Source organism: Peromyscus californicus, unplaced genomic scaffold (genome assembly GCF_007827085.1).
Source record: "Peromyscus californicus insignis strain IS unplaced genomic scaffold, ASM782708v3 Scaffold_9__1_contigs__length_137607984, whole genome shotgun sequence".
NCBI classification, from domain to species: domain Eukaryota; kingdom Metazoa; phylum Chordata; class Mammalia; order Rodentia; family Cricetidae; genus Peromyscus; species Peromyscus californicus.
In genome coordinates this window covers 72,936,142-72,960,204 of record NW_026294617.1, presented here as the reverse complement: position 1 = coordinate 72,960,204, position 24,063 = coordinate 72,936,142, and the positions used below count along the sequence as shown (strand labels likewise).

The following is a 24,063-nucleotide window of genomic DNA, read 5'->3' as shown; positions in this document are numbered from 1 at the left end:
CTCTAGACTTTGTTTTTGTTTTTTTGAGACAGGGTTTCTCTGTGTTGTTTTGGATCCTGTCCTGGATCTCTCTCTGTAGACCAGACTGGCCTCGAACTCACAGAGATCTGTCTGGCTCTGCCTCCCGGGTGCTGGGATTAAAGACGTGCGCCACCGCCACCACCACCCGGCCTTGCTCTAGGCTTTTTTTTTTTTTTTTTTGGAGACAGTGTTTCTCTATAGCCCTGGCTGCCCTGGAACTCTCTCTGTAGACCAGGCTGGCCTCAAAATCCAATTGCCTCTGCCTCCCAAGTGCTAGGATTAAAGGTATGCGCCATCACTGCCCAACTCAGTGATCTTTTTTCATCGTTTTCTGTGGTCTTCTATCATGTAAACATTTGTACTGTATTGCTGTATTGCACTTGTTTTTATATTTGTATTCAGTAAATGTTGAACGAAACTGAAGCTGACTGTATAAAGTCCTGCCACAGATCTGCTCTGACCCAGAACTGCCACAGTGTACTTTTTTCTCCTTGTTGTTTTTGTTTTGTTTTGTTTTGAGATTGGGTCTCAGGTAGCCCAAGCTATCCTTGTCTTCCCTATGTAGCTATGGGTGACCTTGAATTCCTGGTGCTGTCTTCATCTTCCAGGTTCTGGGGTTGCAGGCTTTCGTTACCATGCTCAGTTTATGCAGTGCTAGAAATGGGGCTTAGATAAAAGATCCCAGGCTGTTGTTACAGATTCTTTACAGGACAGATACATAGTCCTTGTTCATGGAAAAAGACAGTGATCTTTTCATAAGTGACAAAATGAACTCAAAAAAAAAAATAAGTTGCAGTGGGTAGTCTGGTGGCTTGAACCTCTAATTCCTATTGTGGGGAACTTGGTGAGACCATATCTCAAAATTTAAAGAGTAAAGGGAGGGCCAGGCGGTGGTGGCACACACCTTTAATCCCAGCACTTGGGAGGCAGAGCCAGGCGGATCTCTGAGTTCGAGGCTAGCCCGGTCTATAGAGCAAGATCCAGGACAGTCATCAAAACCATACAGAGAAACCCTTTCTTGAAATCCCCCCCCCCCAAAAAAGGGGGTAAAGGCTGGGGATATACCTTAGTGATATATGCCAGAGACCTGTGTTCAATCTCCAGTACTGCAAAAAATATTTATTATTCAGTAGTTAATATTATTCAAATGGCAGAGAAAAGGAGTGTAACTAAAGACCTACCAGAGTGATGTGTTCTTTTGTTTTGTTTTGTTTTGTTTTGTTTTGAGACAGAGTTTCTCAGTGTAACAGTCCTGGCTATCCTGGAACTCGCTTTGTAGACCAGGTTGGCCTCGAACTCACAGAGATCCGCCTTCCTCTGCCTCCCAAGTGCTGGGATTAAAGGTGTGTGCCACCACTGCCCGGCGAGTGATGTGTTCTTAAAGAGCAAAGACAGCCTATGGTTGTCTGGAGCTTCACGGTCTAGTTAGGTTATGAAAGTGGTGAGAACTTGAAAATTTTGAGTCCTGATACCTCTCAGATTTTGATCGTCTTGTCCTCTCTCCCCATTAGGTGCTACAGAGCTTCAAGATAATGGACTATAGCCTCCTGATGTCAATCCACAATATAGATCATGCACAGCGAGAGCCCATGAACAATGAAGCACAGTACTCGGTTGACACTCGCAGACCAGCCCCCCAGAAGGCGCTCTATTCCACAGCTATGGAGTCCATTCAGGGCGAGGCTCGACGGGGTGGCACTGTGGAGACTGAGGACCAGTGAGTGGGCTTGGGAGCCACAGCTGTCGCACATGTTCTCACAGTACTTTTTCTTGAAGGCATCTGGCTTCTGGAAAAGAATAGCTTTGATTTCGCAGTGAGGCCAGCAGCATTAGTGCTCATGGGGCCGTTGACCGGTCTTTTATAAGGTGGAGAATAAAAGAATGTAAGAGGAAAGGAAAATATTTGTGAGTTTGCAGTTCATCTGGGAAAGAGTTATCTAAGATGAAATGTTAACACTTCAGAGCTGTAAATCATGTTAGGTTTTTTGTTTGTTTGTTTGTTTTTTGAGACAGGGTTTCTGTATAGCTCTGGCTGTCTTGAAACTCCCTCTGTAGACCACGCTGGCCTCAAACTCAGAGATCCCCCTGCCTCTTCTGGGATTAAAGGTGTGGGCCACCACCATCCAGCTCACATTAGAACTTTTATCACAGCTTACTGTAGGCTTCTTTGCTGAAGGCCTGTTACTGCCTTGGGTTTATCCAGTGACTGTGGTTACTAAGTTTCAGATGTTTCACTTTTTTAGGTGTCTTATAACATGACTGCCAAGGAAGTTATCTTAGTGGGAACAAATAAAGATACAAAAGTACCAGCATGTTCATTTTTATTTGAGGACTAGTCCCAAAATTACTAAGTAGTCATGATTTCAGTCTCTTTGATGGAGCTATATGAGACAGGTACAAGGCAATTATCATACATGATCCAGAGGGGCTCTTTGTCTGTCTAGGGGATGTGTCAGTTATATTTAGCTATTAGTTGCATGTCCAGGTTTGACTGGAGGTTAGAAGTTTCTACCTGCTAGTGAGCAGATTTTTCTAACTCTTTTCCTTTTGTTTTCGTCAGCATGGGTGGTATCCCTGCCCGGAATAACAAAGGGGAAAGGCTCCTGCTTTATATTGGCATCATTGATATTCTGCAGTCTTACAGGTGAGGGTGATGGACATGTGGATTGCAGACTGGGGACAGGGTACATTGAGCTGTGGTTGCTCAAGGCTTTTTTTTCCCCCTCCTTTTGGCTTTTTGAGACAAGGCTTCTCTTTGTAGCCCTGGCTGTCCTGGAACTCCCTCTGTAGACCAGGCTGGCCTCTGCCTCTTGAGTGCTGAGATTGAAGGTGTGCACCACCACTGCCCTGGCCTTCCTTTCTTTTTTAATTTTTTTTCCTTTTTCCCCCTCTTGTTTTATAAATGTGAGTGTTTTGCTGTTGTCTATATATGTGCACCACTTGAATGTCTGGTGCCCATGGAGATCAGAGGAGGGTGTTGGATCCCCTAGGACTGGAGTTACAGATGTTGTAAGTCATCATGTGGATTCTGGGAACTGAACCCAGGCCTTCTGCAAGGGCAACAAGTGCTCTTACCTGCTGAGCCATCTTGCCAGGTCCTCAACATACATCTTTTTAGACGTGTTCTTTTTCTTTTTCTTTTTTTCCTCAAGATAAGGTTTTACTGTGTAGCCTGGGCTGTCCTGGAACTCCCTCTGTAGACCAGGCTGGCCTCACACTCAGAGATCTGCCTCCCTCTGCCTCTCAAGAGATGGGATTAAAGGCATTTGCCGCTTCCGCCTGGCTTAGATGTGTTTCTTGTAAAGTTCTTCATGATGCAAGAACCGTGAGTCAGAGTCTGGTCACCTATAGCTTTTAGGTGCTTTGTTCCCTGGTTTTTCTGGATTGCCGCCTCTTCAACACGATATATATTTTCTGTGGAATACTGAGTCAGTCCTCAGACGCATAGGGTGGAGCGCTCCATCTGCCTTGACTCGCTGAGAAACCTGTAGGTTGAGTCATCTTCCATAGAGGGAGGTAGCTGGAAGCAGCACATTCTGACTCCCCGAAGGAGAAGTCAGATCTCTGTATTATGTAAAATGACCGGCCTCTGGCAGGGAAGCGGTGCTGGGGGAGGAGATGCAAATGGTAGGCTCCGTTTTGTTCCTGACACACTGCAGCTACTAACGTGGACTGACTGGTCAGTATTTGATTGACTGACTACTACCACTAAAACTTTCTTACATTTAGTTGTCTTTTGTGTGTGTTTGCGTATGTTTATGCTACAGTGGGCATGCGGAGGTCAGAGGACAATTTGTGGGAGTCGGTTCTCTCCATCGTGGGGACTCTGGGGATTAAACTCAGGTCATCAGATGTGGTGGCAGGCACCTCTACCCACGGAGCCATCCCTCCAGCCCTCTTACCCTTCTATTCCTTCAGCTTTCTTTTCTTTTTCTCTTCTGGTTTGTTGTTTGTTCTGGGTTTTGTTTCGTTTTTCAGACAAGGTCTCACAGTGTAGCCCAGGCAGACCTGGAGCTCATGGCAATCCTCTAGACCCAGTCTCTCAAGTGCTTGGTTACAGGCATGTGCTACACCTTACCCTGCCTTTCCTTTACAAATCATTTTGTTTTGCTGTGCTGTGCTTTTCTAGCAGTTGAACCCAGGACCTCATACATGTTGGCAAGTGTTTCATTACTGAACTATCCTACTCATTTAATTGGCTTAGCTAGAAGTAGCATTGGTCTCCATGTGGAATAAGTACTACCATGGTAGTTCTTTGGAAAGCCAGTATACCACAGTGGGTGTACTTGCCCAGTGTTTATCTGTTTAAGGTTTTCTGTTATCATGGCCCCTTTTTAGCCCTCTAAAATAAGTAATCATAATGGTCTTTCATTTACAAATTGTGTGATACACCTTTTTCTTGGCAGGTTTGTTAAGAAGTTGGAGCACTCTTGGAAAGCACTGGTACATGATGGGGTGAGTATAGCAGTCAGCTAAAGGCCTCCTCCCCACCTCTCCGTTCCTTGCCATTTGCTCCCTCAAATGTGTGTATGCATTCTGTCTATGTAGTATTCATTTCATTTCTGGGCTTGACCCATCTGGTAGGGTTTCAGTGTAAGGGAACAGGCCCTTGGATGACACAGCCTCTTGCTGGGCCTTTCTGTTTAACTCTGTAGTCATCTCTTCTGTTCAACAGGACACAGTATCAGTACATCGTCCAGGCTTCTATGCTGAGCGGTTCCAGCGCTTCATGTGCAACACAGTGTTCAAGAAGATTCCCTGTAAGTGGCTTCTACCAGATGACCCCCCAGTGGCTCCCTTCCCCCAAGAGATGGTGGGCAGGACACCTCTGTCAGGGAGCTGCCAAGGCCAGAGGCCTCTCCTGCTCTGCCTCCATCCTGTGAGCGCTGCTTCTCGTCCTTGTGTCAGCCCCTGTCTGTCCCAGTCGTTTCCGAGTCGCTGCTCCCCCCGGCTCTCCCTCCATGTCTCGTCGAGGTGAGGGCTACTTCTGGGAAATTGGTGGGACTGGAAAAAATTGTGTAGCTGTCGCTGTAGACTGTGGTACAGGCTCAGGCGTCTAAAAGCAGACTTGTGTGTAGAAAGAAGAGGCAGTGGTGTTAGCAGTGTTTCTTACCTTCCGTGTCAGGGCCAGGAGTTATCCGGGTAGGTCAAGTGGTTGAATGTTGTTGATGACTGGTGAAGGAGATTTTAGTCTTGGCCCTCAACGTTCTAGACACAGAAGTACCAGTGTTCTTTTTTAAACTTTGTACGTTTTGACACTGGCAGGTTCAGGGTCGTCCTCCTTTGCTGACATCATAGGCACCAGTTGTCCCTTTGGGGGGTGAGGAAGGCGTAGATCACAGACAGGCTGTGAGGCCTAACAGTCTGTTTGCAGAGGGAAGCACCAGCGTCAACACAGTGCACTAAGAAGGGTGGAGACACGTCGTCTGTAGCTTTTACTGGGTCATGTTAACAAAGGACAGGTACACTCCATCGGTGAAATCCGAGCAGAAGGCAATGTTTTTGTCACTTAAGTTTTCTGTTTCTTTCCAAAGTGAGTGACTTGACCCTTGTCTGAGCAGTACTCTGTAGGCCACCTTTTCTGACATTAACCCGTTTTCCGCCTTTGCTTCAGAACAACTTGGTGTGTGTTGGGGTACTAGCAGCTGGTGTCTGTCTGGTGACGGTTTCTGAGGTGGTGCTAAGTAGACTCTCTCTCTCCCTTTTGAAGTGAAGCCTTCTCCTTCCAAAAAGTTTCGGCCTGGCTCGTCTTTCTCTCGGCGATCAGGCCCCAGCGGCAACTCCTGCATTACTTACCAGCCATCGGTCTCTGGGGAACACAGAGCACAAGTGACAACCAAGGCGGAAGTGGAGCCAGGTCAGCCCCAGGGCTGGGGTCCCCTTGCATTTGGACACTCCCTCCCTTCTTCTGAGCTCGTAGGTTCTCTGGCCAGGACCTCTACTCCCTGTTTCTATGCAGTAAAAACTAACTTGCTAACTTGTCTTGAGTTTTTTGTTTTCGTTTTTTACCCCTGAGAACAGGGTTGTGTGTGTAGCCCTGGCTGTCCTGGAATTCACTCTAGACCAGACTGGACTCGAACTCAGATCCTCCTGAGTCTGCCTCCCAAACACTGGGACTAAAGGCATGCGCCACCATACCCAGCTGTTTGTTTGGAGACAGGGTCACACTTTGTAGCCCAGGCTCTCCTGGAATTAACTGTGTGTGTAGCCAAGCTGACCTCAACCTCATGGCCCTCCTTTTTCAGCCTCCTAAGTACTAGCATTACAGGAATGAGTCACCATGCCCCTCTAGGTCACCATACATTTTCCCTGTGTTTCCCTGACTATACTGTCCTTCATTTATTGATTCATTCCTTGTTTATCAATTGATTGTCTGTTTTCTCCAGATGTGCACCTTGGGCGTCCTGATGTCTTACCTCAGACTCCACCTTTGGAGGAAATCAGTGAGGGTTCACCTGTTCCTGGCCCCAGTTTCTCACCTGTAGTTGGAGAACCTTTGCAAATACTAAATTTGAGGTTGGTTTCTTAGCCTGTTACTCCATATAACCTCTTTCAGCTCCTCAGAAATCTTCATTTTGACATTTTCAAGAGCCTATGCTGGGTGTTGTGGTGTGCTAGGGAGGCAGTGACAGGTAGATCTCAGAGTTCAAAGCCAGCCTGAGCTACCTAGTGAGGTCCAGGACAGCCAGGGCTATAGAGAGGCCCTATCTCCAAAAAAAAAGAAAGAAAAGAAAAGAAAAAGGGGGAAAAAAGAGAGAGAGAGAGAGAGAGAGAATTTATTGTTTGACTGGTGGTTTTGAGACCATTTCACTGAATAGTCCACACTTATCTCAGATGTGCAGTCCTGTATCAGTCTCCTGTGTTCTGGGCCTGTAGTCAGGTGCTACCACCCTGGCAGCAGTCAAGCATTCAAGAGGCTAGTATAATAATCATGACTTCATTTTGTTATCTAGTATGTTATCTATTCCATCATAATGAATTACTTCCATACTTCATGGCTTAAAATAAGAAACATAGCTGGATGTTCTGGGACACACCTTAAATCCTGGCACCAAAGGGTTAGAGAATGGAAGATGGGAATTCAAAGCCAGCCTGGGCTGTATGAGACCTGGTCTCAAAACAAACAAAGCTAAACAAAAACCGATGTCATAGTTTCTTGGGTTAGGAATCCAGATTTAGCTTATGTAGGTCTTTGAGCTAAGATTTCTCAGGAGATGGTAATGAAACTGTGGCCAGGAATAGGATCCTGTCCTCAAGTAGAAGAATTTCTTTCTAAGCTCATTGGTAGGTTAGTGTTGTGACTTGGTTCCTTGCTGGGGCAAGACTAAAGACAGCCCTCTGTTTGCCTTATGGGTTCTCCACTGATCTACTCAGAACATAGCTACTAATATCTCTGTCAGTGTGTGTGAGAGAGGTCTGTCTGCATAGAAACTATGTATAGAATCCTTTTTTTTTTTTTACATTTGTTTTGGTTTTAAGAGACATGGTTTCTCTGTATAACAGTCCTGGCTGGCTTGAAATTCACTCTGTAGCCCAGGCTGGCCTCTAACTGACAGAGATCCACCTGCCTCTGCCTCCCAAGTGGTAGAATTAAAGGCATGCATCATCACTACCCAGTGAGACTATAGAATTTTTGTTTTGTTTTGTTTTTCGAGACAGGGTTTCTCTTTGTAGCTCTAGCTGTCTTGAACTTGCTTTGTAGACCAGACTGGCCTCGAACTCACCGAGATCTGCCTGCCTCTGCTCCCAAGGGCTGGGAGTAAAATGTGCGCCACCACTGCCTGGCTGACTATAGAATTCTTGATACCTATTCTTAGAATTGATAGGATGCTATCACCCATGCTACATTTTCATTAATGACTCAAGGCTATGACTGCTGGCAGCAGGAATCATTGGGAGCTATCTTAGACTCTCCTTTCCACTGGCCATGGTGGCACTTACTTGTAATTGCCTGTAATCATAGCACTCTGGGCTCAAGCACAAGGGTTACAGGGAGTGTGAAACCAGCCTGGTTTTGAATGGCTCCCTGGGTACTGTTTCATAAGCACTGCTCCTCAAGTTCTCCTCCTCTTACACTATGGACCCGTGGTCTAAAAGGAGGAGTTATCGTCTACCCTTAAACCATCCTACCCGTGGGAAGGCACTGCAAATGCTGTATACATTGCTTTCAACAGTGAGGATTCAGGGACAGGAGGGATTGTTCAGTGGTACAGCATTTCCCTAGCATAGCTGGGGCCCTGGGTTTTATCTTTAGTGCTGGACACAAAGAGAAAGGCACAGAGAGTCATTAGCTGTCCTACAGTCCAGGGACTGTTCGTCTTTCTTCAGTTGGGTCTCAGAGTGTAGAAATCACTCTACAGAGCACTTGGTTTCACTTCACCCTTGGTCTTCTTGTTTCAGGAAAGCTAGAGTATATTTTCAGCTTTTTTTTTTTTAAAAAAAATAAACATTTATTTATTTATTTATTTTATGTGCATTGGGTTTTTTCCTGCATCTATGTCTGTGTGAGGATGCCAGGTCCACTGGAATTGGAGTTACAAATAGTTGTGAACTGCCATGTGGGTGCTGGGAATTGAACCTGGGTCCATCTGGAAGAGCAGCCAGTGCTTTTAACTGCTGAGCCACCTCTCCAGGCCTATTTTCAGCTGCTTTCTAGTAGAATTTGGAGGAGGATGTGTCCAATGGTCTCTTGTTTCAAATTTTATTTAAATTTATAAAGTTTAGCTTAGCATGGTAATGCCTTTAATTCCGACATTCAGGAGGCAGAGGCAGAAGGATCTTGAGTTCAAGGCCAGCCAGCACTATACAGTGAGACCCTGCCCCCCCAAAAAACCTACACCTTTTATAAGAAATTTTAACTCTGTGTGTGTGTGTGTGTTTATGTGTGTGCAGTGCCTTTGCAAGCATGAAAGCTTGCGTAACAGCCTCTAGTGATCTCTTGGTGTTGTTCTGTCTCAGGCCCATTTAGTTTAAGTTAGCACTGTTTCTGCTGCTGGTAGAATTCTAGCAAAGGGTCATTCCATTGTGTGACTCTTACTAGGTTTTACTCTAGTAGATAAAATCCCTGTTCACAAATACCTTTTTTCTTCTTCTATCTTTTTTTTTAATTGTTTTTACTTTTATTTTATGTGTATGAGTATTTTTGTCTCCATGTATGTCTGTGTACCATGTGCATGTCAAGTACCACAGGGACTGAGCATTGGCTCCCCGGGAACTAGAGTTCCAGGTAGTTGTGAGTTGGGTACGTGCTGGGAACTGAACTCAGGTCCTCTGCCAGAGCAGTAAGTGCTCTTAATGACTCAGCCATCTCTCCAGTCCACAAATGCCATCCTCATATTCCCTGTGCTTTTTAGAGTTACGAGTATCTGTGAGACAAACCTGCAGCTTCTGTCTATTTGGTCTTTTTATTGGTACTTGAGGATAGAACCCGGGGCTTCATACATTACATCTGTATCTCACTCTTTGTTTTGTTGTTTGAGAAAAGGTCTCACTTATGTAACTTTGACTAGCCTAGAATTTGCTGTGTAGACAAGGCTGGCCTGGAACTCAGAGTCACCTGCCTCTGTCTCCTGAGTGTTGGGATTAAAGACATGTACCACCATGCCAGGCTCAGGCCTTCATTATTATTTATTTTTTTTAAAAGAAAATTTCTATTCATTTTACATACCAATCACAGATTCCCCCTCTCCTCCCTTCTCCCACCCCCCAGGCCTTTATTTTTTAATTTTAAATGTTTTCACATTTATTTATTTGGAGGGGGCGGGCACACATATGCCACACATTGTGGATATCGGAAAATAGCCTTCCGTGTAGGTTTCAGACTCAAGCTTGGTGGCAGACTCCACTTTAGCCTGCCGAGCTGTCTAACCAGCCTTATTTGTTGGCTTTTGAGATGCCTGACTCTGTAACCTAAGCTGACCTAGTGTTCACAGCAATCCTCTACATCAGCCTTCCCAGTACTAGTACTATATAGTGTGAGGCACTGCCCCTGGTGAGGTCCTTAAGTCTGAAGTCAAGACCTAGGCATAGTAGACAAGATGGACAAGCACCATTGCCTCTGGGCTCCAATGCTACCCACCACCTTGGAGGTTTCCTTACAGACTGTTGGCCAGCAATACTCCGTAGTTACTTGTCATTTCCTTTCTATACCTAGCATTCTTCAGAGCAAAGAAAACCTTCATTCAAGAAGTAGCCACAGCCGGGCTGTGGTGGCGCATGCCTTTGATCAATGCCAGCACTCGGGAGGCAGAGGCAGGCGGATCTCTGTGAGTTCGAGGCCAGCCTAGGCTACAGAGCGAGTTTGATCTTCAGAACCCATATAGTTTGGTCTTCAAAACCCGTATGGTATAAAGAGAGAACTATTTCTGTGGTCTGTCCTCTGACCCCCACAGTCATGCTATGGCATGTGCACATATACCCCAAATGCAAACAGTTGGTTGAGGGCACTGGCAATCTTATGGGGATCCTGAGAAAAATTAAGAATTATGATTAAGTCCTGACTGGAATAGTCTGTAAGGCTGCATTGTCTGAGCCAGTTGCCTTGAAGCTTTTTTGGATATTGGATCATCTGGGCCATCGTGTCATTGGAGACCTTTCAGGGGGTCTTGACTGATCAAACCATATTAGCCTGGAAGCAAGCCACATCTCACCTCACCAACTCCATGAATTCTGACTGACTGTCTCTAAGTCCTCAGCCAAAAAGGGCCTCTAGCTGAAAAGGTTTTAATTCCTGTCTCCCCATGCCTTATATACCTTTCTCTGCCCAGGCGACGTTACTTCCTTCCTAATGCTGGGATTAAAGGTGTGTGCCGGGCTGGAGAGATGGCTCAGCAGTTAAGAGCATTGGCTGTTCTTTCAGAGGTCCTAAGTTCAATTCCCAGCAACTACACGGTGGCTCACAACCATCTGTAATGAGATCTGGTGCCCTCTTCTGGCCTGCAGGCAGAATACTGTATACTAAATAAATAAATATTTAAAAAATAAAATAAAATAATAAAGGTGTGTGCCACCACTGCCTGGCTGTTTCTCTCCTAGACTGAGTCAATCTCATATAGTCCAGGGTGGCTTTGGACTCACAGAGATCCAGACGGATCTCAGCCTCCTGAGTACTAGGATTAAAGGCGTGGCCACCACTGCCTAGCTTCTGTGTTTAATCTAGTGGCTCGTTCTGTCCTCTGATCTTCAGGCAGATTTTATTAGGGTACACACTATACCAACCACAGGTTGTTTGTTAGACAATAGCTAGAATGCTAAGATTCACTTGCCTCTGACTCCTTGCCTGCTGGGGTTAAAAGTATATGCCATCACCCCGGGCCTTTGACTTTGTATCTTGAAAACGGTATCTCATAAGTATATCCAGAATAACCTTGAGGTCACTCTGTAGCTAGACAGACCTTGAACTATCAAACCTCCTGCCTCAGCCTCCAAGTAGCTGGGATTATAGACATGTATCACCGTGTCTGGCTTAAATTTAGTAGCTTCTTAGGTTTTCTCTTCTGTGTTAGTCTGTCCTTCAACCTTGGTGTGGGTTCCAGGGATCAAACTCAGTGCCAGGCTTGTGCAGCAAGCCCCTTTCTCCACTGAGCCATCTCTTCAGCCCAGTGGTGTTTTCTGAATCTTAAAAGAAATATGGAGAGGCACTATAATTGACCTTGGAGGATGTGCTGGGGATGGAAGCCAGGGTTCTGCATGCTGTATGTCTGTTCTGCCACTTGAGCTACACCCATAGTCCCTTTCCTCTTCTAATTCTCTCTGCCTTTTTTCTTTTTCTTCTCCTGTTAGCTCCACCTTGGAAAAGCTTGAAGTCGCAGAGTCCGAGTTCACCCATGTGAGTATCTGCCTCAAGGTTGTAAAGTGGGTCACTGATAGGATGGAGCAAAAAAGCTGATTGGGAAATATTGGTGTGCCCTTGAACCTGGCTTTTAAAAAATTGTGATCAGGCATGATGGCACACACCTTGAATTCCAGTACTTGGAAGTCAGAGTTGAAGGCATGCGCCACCGCCACCACCCCCGGCCAGGTTTGGTTTTAAAACTTCATACATACTTGGAGCTGGGCGTGGTGGCGCATGCCTTTAATCCCAGCACTTGGGAGGCAGAGGCAGGTTGATCACTGTGAGTTCGAGGCCAGCCCGGTCTACAGAGAGAGTTCCAGGACAGCCAGAGCTACACAGAGAAACCCAGTCTCGAACAAAACAAAAACAAAAAAAAAACAACTTCATACTTTGGAAGTTGAAACTAAAAAGAGAAGGGAAAAAGTCAGTTTGTTGTTTTTTTTTTTTTTTTTGGCTTTTCGAGACAGGGTTTCTCTGTGTAGCTTTGCGCCTCTCCTGGAACTCACTTGGTAGCCCAGGCTGGCCTCGAACTCACAGAGATCCGCCTGGCTCTGCCTCCCAAGTGCTGGGATTAAAGGCGTGCACCACCACCGCCCGGCAAAAGTCAGTTTTGCTAGCTAGGATGAGACAAACTTGAATTCCATTCCTGCCTACTTGTCTCTCATGGTTGACTTTACATTCTTATTCTTTTCAGTGAGCAGTGAGCCTCAGAAGACCTGAAACAAGACTCTACTGTCGCTTTGATCCCAAGATGTCAGCCCTTGCCCCAGGAATGCTGAGTCTTCTTCTTGGTCATCAGAAGAGGAGAGAAGTGTGGAGCCAGCAGAGCTCTCCATCCCGTCTCCCTTTCCGCTGGGCATCAGTGCCTTTGACAGTTGAGGACAGCAGCGTCTCCACCACTCCAGAATTGGGTGGCATGAATTTTTCCTGGGTCAGTCATGGCTTCAGTGACTGAATATTTTCAAACCCCATTCTTCGTGCAGATGTGGGGCTGCTGGACGAGGTGACTTTCTTCTCTTCACCTCTCACCTGGAGCTGGACTCTTCCTCAGGACAGACTAGCTGGACATCGTTCCCATTCGTTCTTCCCTCCGGTCTTTGAGAAGACCCCAGTGATTTTATTATAAAGGTTTTCTGGGGGAGATTAAGGATGACCCTACTCCCAGCCTTCTTTCTTCCTTAAAAAAGGAAAAGAACAAACAGCACGCGACACAGAGGCTCTAGAGTGTTAGGAAGCACCCTAGTGTTTGTGTAGCAGAAAGACTGTGACTTTCCTGCCTGCAGCTACTCTCTCCCTACTTAGGGCTGAGGGAGTGGAGAGGGCATGGCCACCTGTACCCTTTGTGAACAGGGCAGCCATGCCAGGAGAGTAGACCTTCTTAGCAGGATTCTACTCACTGCCCGGTCATACAGTTACTGTTTTGCAATTTGGAATGTATTCTAATAGTTTTTCTAAATATAAAGAATTATCAAATGATTTTAGACCATTCTCCAAAGGAGATTCCTTTGTTCTTCCCTTATTTTCCAACAGTATTCTGCTCTTTGTGGAGCTATGGTGGAGGGAGACATTTGTGTCTGTTTAACAGGCAGTCGTATCTATGAGGCTAGAGAATATTTTCTTAAACTTCTGGGGAGCTGCAGACTTCCCTCAGTAGGGTGATTGCCATGCCCCCTGGCCTGCCCCCCTGCTCTGTGTAGAGAAGCTGGAATGGGATCTCACAAGCCCTCTCCTCCCTCTCAGGGTTGTGGTCCATCTGGTCCTGGCCTATGGGGCAGTACATGGTGTTTCAGGCAGGCTGTTGAAATCTCATGTTGTTACTTCTCCAATGCATCCCACCTTGATAGCAAGTTAGCCTATCCCCCAAGTAACTGTCTATATTAGACACCCCCAGCCAGTTTCTGGCTGCCTGTCTTTGCTGCCATGTTCTTTTTTACAAGAAGGAAAGAAACAATTCTTGCTATTTTTTTCATAATTTACTATTTATGATGTATTTAAGTGTTTTATTCAGGACAGAGTTCTGTAGGGGTGGGAGGGAATATCTGAGGGCGGGCTTGGACTTAGGGGGTGGACATGGGGAGTCAACATTTTTATGGAGTGTTACTATTTGTCTCTACTTTGTATTGTTGGAAAATGACAAATGCAGTATAAAAGTAATAAATACCTGGTTTTAATGTATTAAAATTGTATCAGTTATTTAGACCCATTTTTAAATATTTTGATTAGCCTGATAGTGATGGTTTTATTACATTTTCATACATGTACATGAAGTACATGATCATTCTCACCTCCCTTGTCACCCTTTCTGTTCCTTGTTGGGGGTAGTTGTTGGTGCTGGAGTTAAACCCAGGAAGAAAGAACTTGGGCCTGACTGCTGAGCCTTCTTGGGTCTTTTTCACATCTCTGCTCCAGCTCCCTCCTCCACCCAGGCTGGGTTTGGGTTAGAATGAACAAAATCTTTAGCAGCCTTCCCATCCTTCAACTGAAGTATAACTCGGGCTGAGAGAGGGGCTTCAGTTCCCAACTGCAGTCCCTTCAGCATCAGAACAGTTTAAACTTGATGAAGAACTCTTGTGGAGATTGTAACTCAAGGATTTGAGAATCCAAAGCTCAGAGTTGGCTCAGGTTGAAGAGAAGAGGAAGATGTCAGTTGGCCCTAGAATGCCTTCTGACTAACCCAGTGCTTCTCTTGGAAAATCCCGGAGGCTCCCTTCAAGCTCTTTTTCTGGACTGGAGAGAGGAGTCTGGCTAAGAACACTTGCTGGTTGGTTCCTAGCACAGACAAGGGGCCTCACAACCCTCTGTAACTCTAGTCCCAAAGGGTCTGACACCCTCTTTTTGGCTCTATGGATACCAAGCATGTATGTGATGCACATAGATGCATACAGGCAAACACTCATAAAATTAATCTTAAAAGATAATGGTATAAATTTGCATTTAGGCTCTTCAATAGGAAAGTAGACAGGTGAGCTGGGCTCATTTTAATACCTGGAGATGGGGAAGCTTTTAAGAGTCAGATTTCATGTATTCGTGTGTGCGTGTGTGTGTGTGTGTGTGTGTTTGCACATATGTATAGGTTGCATATGTGTGGAAGCCAGAAGACAGCCTTGAGTGGCCCTTCCCAGAAGTGCTACCCACTTTGCTTTGTAAGAAATGGTCTCTCATTGACAAGTGTGTCCCACTGTGCCTGCCTTGTGTGTATCCGGCCCTCGGGCTTGCTCGGCAGGTAGTTCATGGCTGAGTTGTCCCAGGCTTGAGAGAAGCAAGTCAACTAAACATTGTTCTCCCTGTCCTGTAGAGATCATTAGAAGAGTTGGAGCTGCAGCCGCAGGAGTCCTGGCTGGACAAGCTTTGAGGAAGTTTCTTTTCCTCTGCCTGAGAGCTGGTTGAAAGAGGTGGCAGCTGCATGCTCCAGGAAAGCCGCAAGCAGGAGCTGTGAGGTCGGGCTGGAAAGGAAAGGCGGGGAGGTTTAGCCATCAGTGTGAAAGCTGGAGACCAAGGTCTTCTCCCAGAGCATGGAGGCCCCAGATGGTTCTAGATGGCAGGAGTTATCCCCTCTTTAGAGATGGTGACATTCTTGGGAAGGATGGGGACAGAAATCGCTGTTGAAATGGTGTCACATGAAGCGGCTCATTTTGCTGACACTGAGCTATACCGTCATGTAAATAATTTCCATAGCAATAAATCAATGACATCTAAACTAATGGCAAAAAAGTGTTATTTTTTTAAATATTTTCTTTATTTTTATTGTATGTGTACCAGTGTTGGCCTGCAGGTATATATGTGGCCACACATATGCCTGGTGCTTGTGGAAGCCAGAAGAGAGCATAGCATTCCCTGGATTTTTGTCTTGTTTTGTTTGTTTGTTTGTTTTGTTTTTGTTTTTGTTTTGTTTTCCAAGACAGGGTTTCTCAGTGTAGTTTTGGTGCCTGTCCTGGAACTCCCTCTGTAGACCAGGCTGGGCCTCGAACTCACAGAGATCCGCCTGCCTCTGCCTCCCGAGTGCTGGGATTAAAGGCGTGCGCCACCGCTACTCCCTGGCTCTGAATTTTTTTTAAAGATTTATTTTGTATACAGTATTCTGCCTGCATGTATGCTGCACACCAGAAGAGGACACCAGATCTCATTATAGATGGCTGTGAGGCATCATGTGGTTGCTGGGAATTGAACTCAGGACCTTTGGAAGTCTCTTAACCTGAGCTGTCTCTCCAGTATCCAAAAATGATTATTATGAACACTTATGTAGCAGCTCCTGAGCAGTGCATGAGACATGGAGATCCAAGAAGTAAACTGGCCATCAAGAGTTACAGTGTTCAGGAGTAAACACACACGAACTCATTAGCTGCGATACAATGAGGGACATGAGTACTGTGAATGATACACAACAAACCGCGGGAGTTCCGGGAGTTGGAAACAGCACTACACAGTGCGTGTCCAGCATTCCCGAATCCGTGCCTTAGTTCTCCAGTACTAAACCTGGGGGTGGGGGGGCACGCCTTTAAATCCGGAGAGGCAGGCGGATCTCTGAGTTCAAGGCCACCCTGGTCTACAAAGAGTTCCAGGACAGTCAGGGCTACACAGTGAGACCCTGTATCCCAGCATTCGGAATATGGAAGGAGGAGGATCAGAAGTTCTTGGTCATCTGACTGTATAGTAAGTTTGTGGACAGCCAGGTATACAAGAGGTCCTATCTCAAACAAAAATGGATGTGAGCGCAATCTGGCTGCCACTTGTTACCCCAGTTGATCTCCAGGGTTGACTTGACTGATCTGGCTGGCTAAGCAGGTGTCCCCTCCCTCCCTCACCGCTCCATGTGCATCCCTCCCAAGAGTGTGCAGCTGGGGGACGGGTGCCCAATAGAGGAGGGTCGGTCTTTGGTCAGGGGGATACGAGTAGCTGCACTCCCCTGCTAGACCCTCCAGGCAAGCTCTCAAATAAACAAATTCAATCAGAGGAGATAATGTGGGCCAGAAGTGTTGGCAAAAATCTCAAGCACGAAGGCTGCTAAGAATGAGAATGGTCAGCATGTTTTCTGAAGCAGTTATAAGGACACTGGACTAGATCCAGGTAGACCCCGCTGACACTGTAAGCCTGAGGAACCTGTGTGGGCTTCTGGTTTTTTGAGATAAGGCCTCACTGGGTAAGCTCAGCTAACCTGGACCTCACTGTGTAGACCAGGCTGGCTTCAAACTCAGAGATCCACCTGCCCCTGCCTCCAGAGTGCTAGAATTAAACAAAGGTTTGCACCACCATGCCCTGCTAACGTTTGGGTATGTGTTTTATTTTTTCACATTTATTTTATTAGTGTGGGAACTGTGACCTGCTCATCCCACAGCTCAAGTGTAGAGGTTGGGGCAACATGAGGGCGTCAGTTCTCTCCTACCATGTGGGTTCTGGGGTTGAACTTGGATCCTTAGCCCTTACCAGCCCTTTGTCTTCTTTTGTTTTTGGAACAGAGCCTCAGCCAAGGCTGACCTTGGATTGACTAGGTTGTGAGGCTGGCCTTGAACTCCAAACCTGCCTCTGCCTTCCCAAGTACTTGGCCAGTTTATCAGTTTTTTGGTTTTAATTTTTTTTTTCATTTAAAAATTTTTGTGGTTTTTCAAGATGTATTTCTTTTTTATGTATGAATGCTTTGCCTTCATGTATGTATATTCACCTGTGTGTGTGATGGTCTCAGTCAGAAGAAAGTGTTGGATCCTACCTCTGAAGCAAATTATGGATTGTTGTGACCCACCATGTGGGTTCTGGAACTCCAGTTCCAGGGACTCTGACACCCCCCTCTTGGCCTCTGTAGGCACTGCATGATCACAAACACCCACACACATAAAATTTAAAAATAGATTTATTTTTTGACATTAAAAAAAAATTCCTTTCTTCCTTCCAAGCCCTTGTATACACTGCTCCTTGCTCTCTTTCAAATTCATAGCCTCTTTTTTTGTTAATTGTTGTTATATGCATATGTGTGTACGTATAATGCTATTCCTGTGTATGTTTTCAGGACTGACTGACTGGTCCTGGATAACCAATCGGTGTACTCTTCCCCGGGGAAGGACTCTCAAGCCACCCAAGCTTTCTTAGTTGCCCGTAGTTCTTCGTGTAGGGTTGAGGTCTCTGTGGGCTTCCCTGTCCACTTTGGTATGTGTATGTTGTACTTGTTCAACTCATGGTTAGGCAGTCATGTTGGTGAGACTTTATGGTGTAGCTCCTGACATTACTAACAGACACAGTCTCACAGCAAACTCCCTGATCCTCTGGCTCTTACAATCTTTCCAATCTCTTCTACAATGTTCCCTGAGCCTTAGGTCTGAGAGTGTTTTGTGGATGTATTCATTGGGCCTGGGCTCCACATCTCTGCATTTTGATTGGTTGTGATTTTCTATAATGCTCTCCATCTGTTGTAAAGAAGTTTCCTTTGTAAGAAGAGGGGTGAGGACCACACTTATCTGTGCACTTCAGGATAAATATCTAGGATGCAGTTAGGGATGATGCTGGTTTCGTAGAGTGATGATTGTAGGCTCTCCTCCAAGACCCATGACTTCACTAGCCCTGGGTTTCCAGAACTAGGCACCGTTTCCCTCTTGTTGAGCAGGTCTAAGGTCCAGTCAGAGGGCCCTTGGTTACCCAAGGTTTGCGTGCCACTACTGTATCCTTGGAGTTATCATGCCCCTGCTTGCCATGGATGTGGTTCACAGGCATCATACCTGGGAAAGACTGGTGTTAGCGTCCATCCTTTGGCAGCTTCCTTCCCTCTGGTACCATGACAGCTTGTCCTCAGGGAGGGAGCGTTCAGATGAGTTCAGTTCAGAGGCATCGAGCCCCTACTTCTGAAGTGTATGGTGTCTTCAGCAACAAGTCTTCATCTCTGGTGCGCAACCAAGAGCAATAACAATGGCCAGTAATGTTTTGGGTGTCTCTTGGGCAACCCTGACCAGCAGCCCATGAGCGCTTCTCATACCTGGTGTTGAGGTTAGATGGTTTTTGTTAGATGGTCATTGGCTCTTGGAGAGAACATTTTCTGCCCAGATGGGAAACTTTCATTTAAACTATATGTGTATTTATAGACAGATTTATGTGTATTATAGTTTTGGGATTTTGTTTGTTTGTGGTTTTTTATTTCTATTTATTTATTTATTTAGGGTTTTTTTTTTGTTTTGTTTTTGAGACAGGATTTTGTAGGTTTTTTTTTTTTTTTTTTTTGCTCTTTACACTTTTACTCTTTGTGGGGCCTGCCACCCAGCTCCCAAATATATCTATCACACGGAGTCTTATTCTTACTTATGAATGCCTGGCCTTAGCTTGGCTTGTTCATAGTCAGCTTTTCTTAAATTATCCTGTCTATCTTTTGCCTTTCTCTGCTTCTGTATACCTTTGCTTTACTTCTTACTCCATGTCTGGCTGGGTAGGTGAGTGGCAGGCCCTGGCATCATCCCCCTTTTCTTGCTCCCCAATTATCTCCCAGATTTCTCCTCCTGCCTGCCAGCCCCACCTATCCTTTCTCCTGCCTTGCTATTGGCCATTCAGCTCTTTATTAGATCAATCAGGTGTTTCAGACAAAGTAAACAGCTTCACAGACTTAAACAAATGCAACATATGTAAGGATTATGTCCTTAATTACATCACCAGCCTTCGATGGCGTCCCAGCCTAAAAAGAGGGCGTGCCCTCTTTCGGCACTCTCTCTTTCCATGGTCTGTCTGTCTGTCTGTCTGTCTGTCTGTCTCTCTCTCTCTCTCTCTCTCTCTCTCTCTCTCTCTCTCTCTCCCTTTCTCTCCCAACAAAGCTCTAGAAAGGAAACCATAGCCCGTGATTTTTCCGCCCCCACAACATCCAGTGCTCTCTTCTGTTGGCATGGCCGCCGCTTAACCAACAACACATCTTTGCATTGTTAAACAAATGTTCCACAGCATAAACAAATGTAACAAATCTTAAAATAATATTCCACAACAGGATTTCTCTATAGCCCTGCCTGTCCTGGAGCTTGCTCTGTAGACTAGGCTGGCCTTGAACTCAGAGACCCACCTGCCTCTGCCTCCCAAGTGCTGGGATTACAGACGTGTGCCACCACCGCCGCCTGGGATAGTTTTGTGTTTTAAAAGGTAAATGTTGATAACATGACTCCTTATGACTTTTCCAGACACCCTACTGTCAGTTTCTATCTTCGCTCCTGTATTCATCTCCCTAATTAACATCCCCCGTTTCCCATTTCCCCGATCAGATCACTTTTATGTTCCCTGCTATTCCCTTCTCTATTGCTCCCCGAACTCTTACCCCAGCAATCGCCCCTTTGAGAAGTGGCTGTGGCTTGTTTCCTCTGATCTTTCAGCATTTACCCCAATGTCTGGCTCCAGCTCCAGGTTTTTATTATAAGACCATTTTAGGATTCGTGCAACGTCTGGTGTCCAACTTTTGGGGCACAAATTCATGAAAAAGCCACTTGCCTATGGCTTTGTAGCCACCAGCACAGGCCAGAGCAACAGGAAGCCGGAGTCTCCACACCACCAGGGCTGGAGTCCCTACCCTGATGTCTGAGTTTTTGTTGCAGCCTCTCCGCAGCAAACTCCATAGGTTTTTGAGCTCCAAAAACCACAGGAGTTAGCGGCTTTCACACACTCCCCTGTGAGGACAGCTGACACCACAGGAGCAGGCCCAGGCTCAGGCTCAGGCTCGGGCCAGGCTCAGGCCTGAGCTCGGGCTCAGGCCCAGGCTCGGGCTCGGGCTCAGGCCTGGGCTCAGGCTCGGGCTCAGGCTCAGGCCCAGGCCCAGGCTCAGGGCCAGGCTCAGGCCCAGGCCCAGGCTCGGGCTCAGACCCAGGCCCAGGCTCAGGCCCAGGCTCAGGCTTGGGCTCAGGCTCAGGCCCAGGCCCAGGCTGCAAGCGTGCCAGATTAGCTGCTTTCCCACGTTCCCCCATGCAGACTGCTGGCTCTTTGGCTTCTCCCCCGGTGGGTCATGGCTTCCTCTGGCCCCTCCTCGGGTTGCCACCACACCATCATCTGAATCGTCACTGTCATCAGATTTGGTGAGGGGATTTCTTAAAGGGAGGAATTAGTTAAAAGAATTTTTTCCTACATTAAAAATAAAATGGAGGGCTGGAGAGATGGCTCAGAGGTTAAGAGCACTGATTGCTCTTCCAGAGGTCCTGAGTTCAATTCCCAGCAACCACATGGTGACTCACAACCATCTGTAATGAGACCTGGTGCCCTCTTCTGTATACATAATGAATAAATAAATCTTTTTTAAAAATAAAATGGGACACACTAACACTATTGCAATAGAAAGAGTCTGTGGTGGCGCACGCCTTTAATCCCAGCACTCGGGAGGCAGAGCCAGGCGGATCTCTGTGAGTTCGAGGCCAGCCTGGTCTCCAAAGCGAGTTCCAGGAAAGGCGCAAAGCTACACAGAGAAACCCTGTCTCGAAAAACCAAAAAAAAAACCAAGAAAAAAAAAAAAAAGGATAGATTATTGAGTCTATTCTGAAAAGAAAAAATGGAGAATATGGATATGAAATAAAAAGGTAGATTATTGAATCTACTTTTTTTTTTAAGATTTATTTATTATGTACACAGTGTTCTCCCTGCAGGCCAGAAGAGGGCACTGGATCTCATTATAGATGGTTGTGAGCCACCATGTGGTTGGTGGAAATTGAACTCAGGATCTCTGGAAGAGCAGCCTGCTGTGGGATGGTCTGTATGTCAAATGTGTTGCTGATTGGTCAATGAATAAATCACTGATTGGCAGTAGCCAGGCAGGAAGTATAGGCGGGACTAACAGAGAGGAGAATTGAGAGAACAGGAAGCTGGGTGAGAGAGACACTGCCAGCCGCCATGATGAGAAACAGCATGTAAAGATGCCGGTAAGCCACGAGTCATGTGGCAAGGTATAGATTAATGGAAATGGATTAATTTAAGCTGTAAGAACAGTTAGCAAGAAGCCTGCCACGGCCATACAGTTTGTAACCAATATAAGTCTCTGTGTTTACTTGGTCGGGTCTGAGCGGTTGTGGGACTGGCGGGTGTCAGAGATTTGTCCTGACTGTGGGCCAGGCAGGAAAACTCAAGCTACAGCAGCCAGTGCTCTTAACCTCTGAGCCATCTCTCCGGCCCTGAAACTACTTTTAAAAAGCAACTTCTAGTTTTAAATATCTTACATTGATATGGATCTTTGTATAGTGATACAACGTTGAGATTAATTTTGTTAGAACATACTTATGTACACTTCTAATCTTGTTCAAAGTATTGTACCTATACAGTTCATTTAAAAATGTAATACAATTTTTTAGTCCTTGAAAGTTATTATTACCAACTATTTAGGACAATAAAGAAATGCAAGTTAGTAGTTAGTCATTACAATCAAACTTGCACTCATATTTGGTACGTTTTCAAGGTCAAACGTATATTTCCTAGCTGTTGTGAATAGAGCAGCAGTGAACATGGCTGAGCAAGTGTGTGCAAAGTAGGATGTCGAGTCCTTTGTGTGTATGCCAAGGAGTGGTATAGCTGGGTCAGATGTTAGATTTGTTTTTATCTTTTTGGGAATTCTCCCTGCTGATTTCCATTGTGACTGCAGCAATTTGCAATCCCACTAGAAGTGACTGAAAGTCCTTTTTCCCGCATCCTCTCCAGCATTTGGTGTCTACTGTAGGGCTTAAGGCCGCTTGGCCACACTGCTGCCATGACAGGCTCAAGGCAGACCAGTTAGAGAGCAGGCCTAAGTGTTGCTTTACTGTAAGACAACAGCTGGTCCCAGGAAAAACCACAAACTGGCACCATCCGGGAATGGGCCGGTCAGCACCCAGGGGGACATATCTAATGTTCCAACCATTACAGATAGGACCACCAGATGCCCCTTAGCCGAGCATACACCTATCCCCTTTTGCCAAGACACCCCTAGACAAATGTCAGCCAATCAGAGGCCCTGAAACTTGGAAATCCCCTCACCCCAACCTCTGCTATGATAAAAACCCTACCTAGCCGGGCGGTGGTGGCGCACGCCTTTAATCCCAGCACTCGGGAGGCAGAGCCAGGCGGATCTCTGTGAGCTCGAGGCCAGCCTGGACTACAGAGTGAGTTCCAGGAAAGGCGCAAAGCTACACAGAGAAACCCTGTCTCGAAAAAACCAAAAAAAAACAAAAACAAAAACAAAAAACCCTACCTGACCGGGCTTGGGGCTCTCCAGTCTCACCGCTGTGTCAGACAGATGGAGGGTCTAAGCTTGAGCTTGATCAAGGCTCTTTGCTTTTGCATAGATTCGGACTCCTTGGTGGTCTCTGGGGGATTCCGTGACTTGGGCATAACATCTGTGTTTTGTTGATCTTTGCCATCTGCCATGGGTAATATGAAATCTTAAAGTTGTTTGATTAGCATATCCATAATTACTAGAGATGACGAGCATATTTTTTCTTTTGAGAACTCTATTCAGGTCCCAGGGCCATTTTTTGAATGGGTCATTTGTTTTTTTTTTTGTTTTGGTTTTGGTTTTTTTTTTTGGTTTTTCGAGGGTTTCTCTGTGTAGCTTTGCGCCTTTCCTGGATCTTGCTCTGTAGACCAAGCTGACCTCGAACTCACAAAGATCCGCCTGTCTCTGCCTCCCAAGTGCTGGGTTTAAAGGCGTGCGCCACCACCACCTGGCTTGTTATTTTTTATTCTTTTGTTTTTTGTTTTTCCTATATTCTGCATATTAATTCTCTATCAGATGTATAGCTGGGGAAGATTCTCTACCATTCTGTGGGTGGCTTCTTCACTTGATTGTTTAGTTAGATGTGCAGAAGCTTTTTAGTTTTATGAGGTTCCATTGGTCAACTGTTGATCTTATTCCTGTGCCAAGGAGTACTTTTCTGAAAGTCCTTTCCTACACCCATATCATGCAGGGTACTGCCTAGTTTCAGTGTTTCATGTTCCACATTTAGGTCTTTGATCCATTTGGAGTTTGTTTTTCCACAAGGTGATAGAGATGGGCCTAATTTCCTTTTACTACATATGCACATCCAGTTTTCCTAGCACCACTTGAAGATGCTTTCTTTTCCCCAACATATGTTTTGGCTTCTTTGTCAAATATTATGTGGCTGAAGTCATGTATACTCATGTTTGGGTCTTCAATTTTGTTCCATTGGTCTACATGTCTGTTTCTGTGCTAGTACCATGTTGTTTTTATTACTACAGTTTTGTAATATATCTTAGGGTTTTTTCAGCTTAAACTTCCACATCACTGTTCATCA

At 45.8% G+C, this 24,063-nt stretch overlaps 1 protein-coding gene across 3 annotated transcripts in view; it reads left to right on the top strand.

Annotated features, from left to right (window-relative positions):
* The window catches only part of Pip5k1a (phosphatidylinositol-4-phosphate 5-kinase type 1 alpha), a 48,691-nt gene extending 33,201 nt beyond the window's left edge, over positions 1–15,490 (top strand). For 2 of the 3 annotated variants that reach the window (XM_052732270.1, XM_052732271.1), the window contains exons 8-15: positions 1,533–1,738; positions 2,582–2,665; positions 4,428–4,476; positions 4,697–4,781; positions 5,732–5,878; positions 6,408–6,537; positions 11,803–11,848; positions 12,549–15,488. In XM_052732270.1, coding sequence (XP_052588230.1) covers positions 1,533–1,738; positions 2,582–2,665; positions 4,428–4,476; positions 4,697–4,781; positions 5,732–5,878; positions 6,408–6,537; positions 11,803–11,848; positions 12,549–12,551 — 750 coding nt within the window. In that variant the 3' untranslated portion in view covers positions 12,552–15,488. Of the gene's footprint in view, positions 1–1,532; positions 1,739–2,581; positions 2,666–4,427; positions 4,477–4,696; positions 4,782–5,731; positions 5,879–6,407; positions 6,538–11,802; positions 11,849–12,548 lie in introns of all 3 variants that reach the window. The other variant, XM_052732272.1, reaches the window with a different exon arrangement.
* Positions 15,491–24,063: the final 8,573 nt, after the last annotated feature.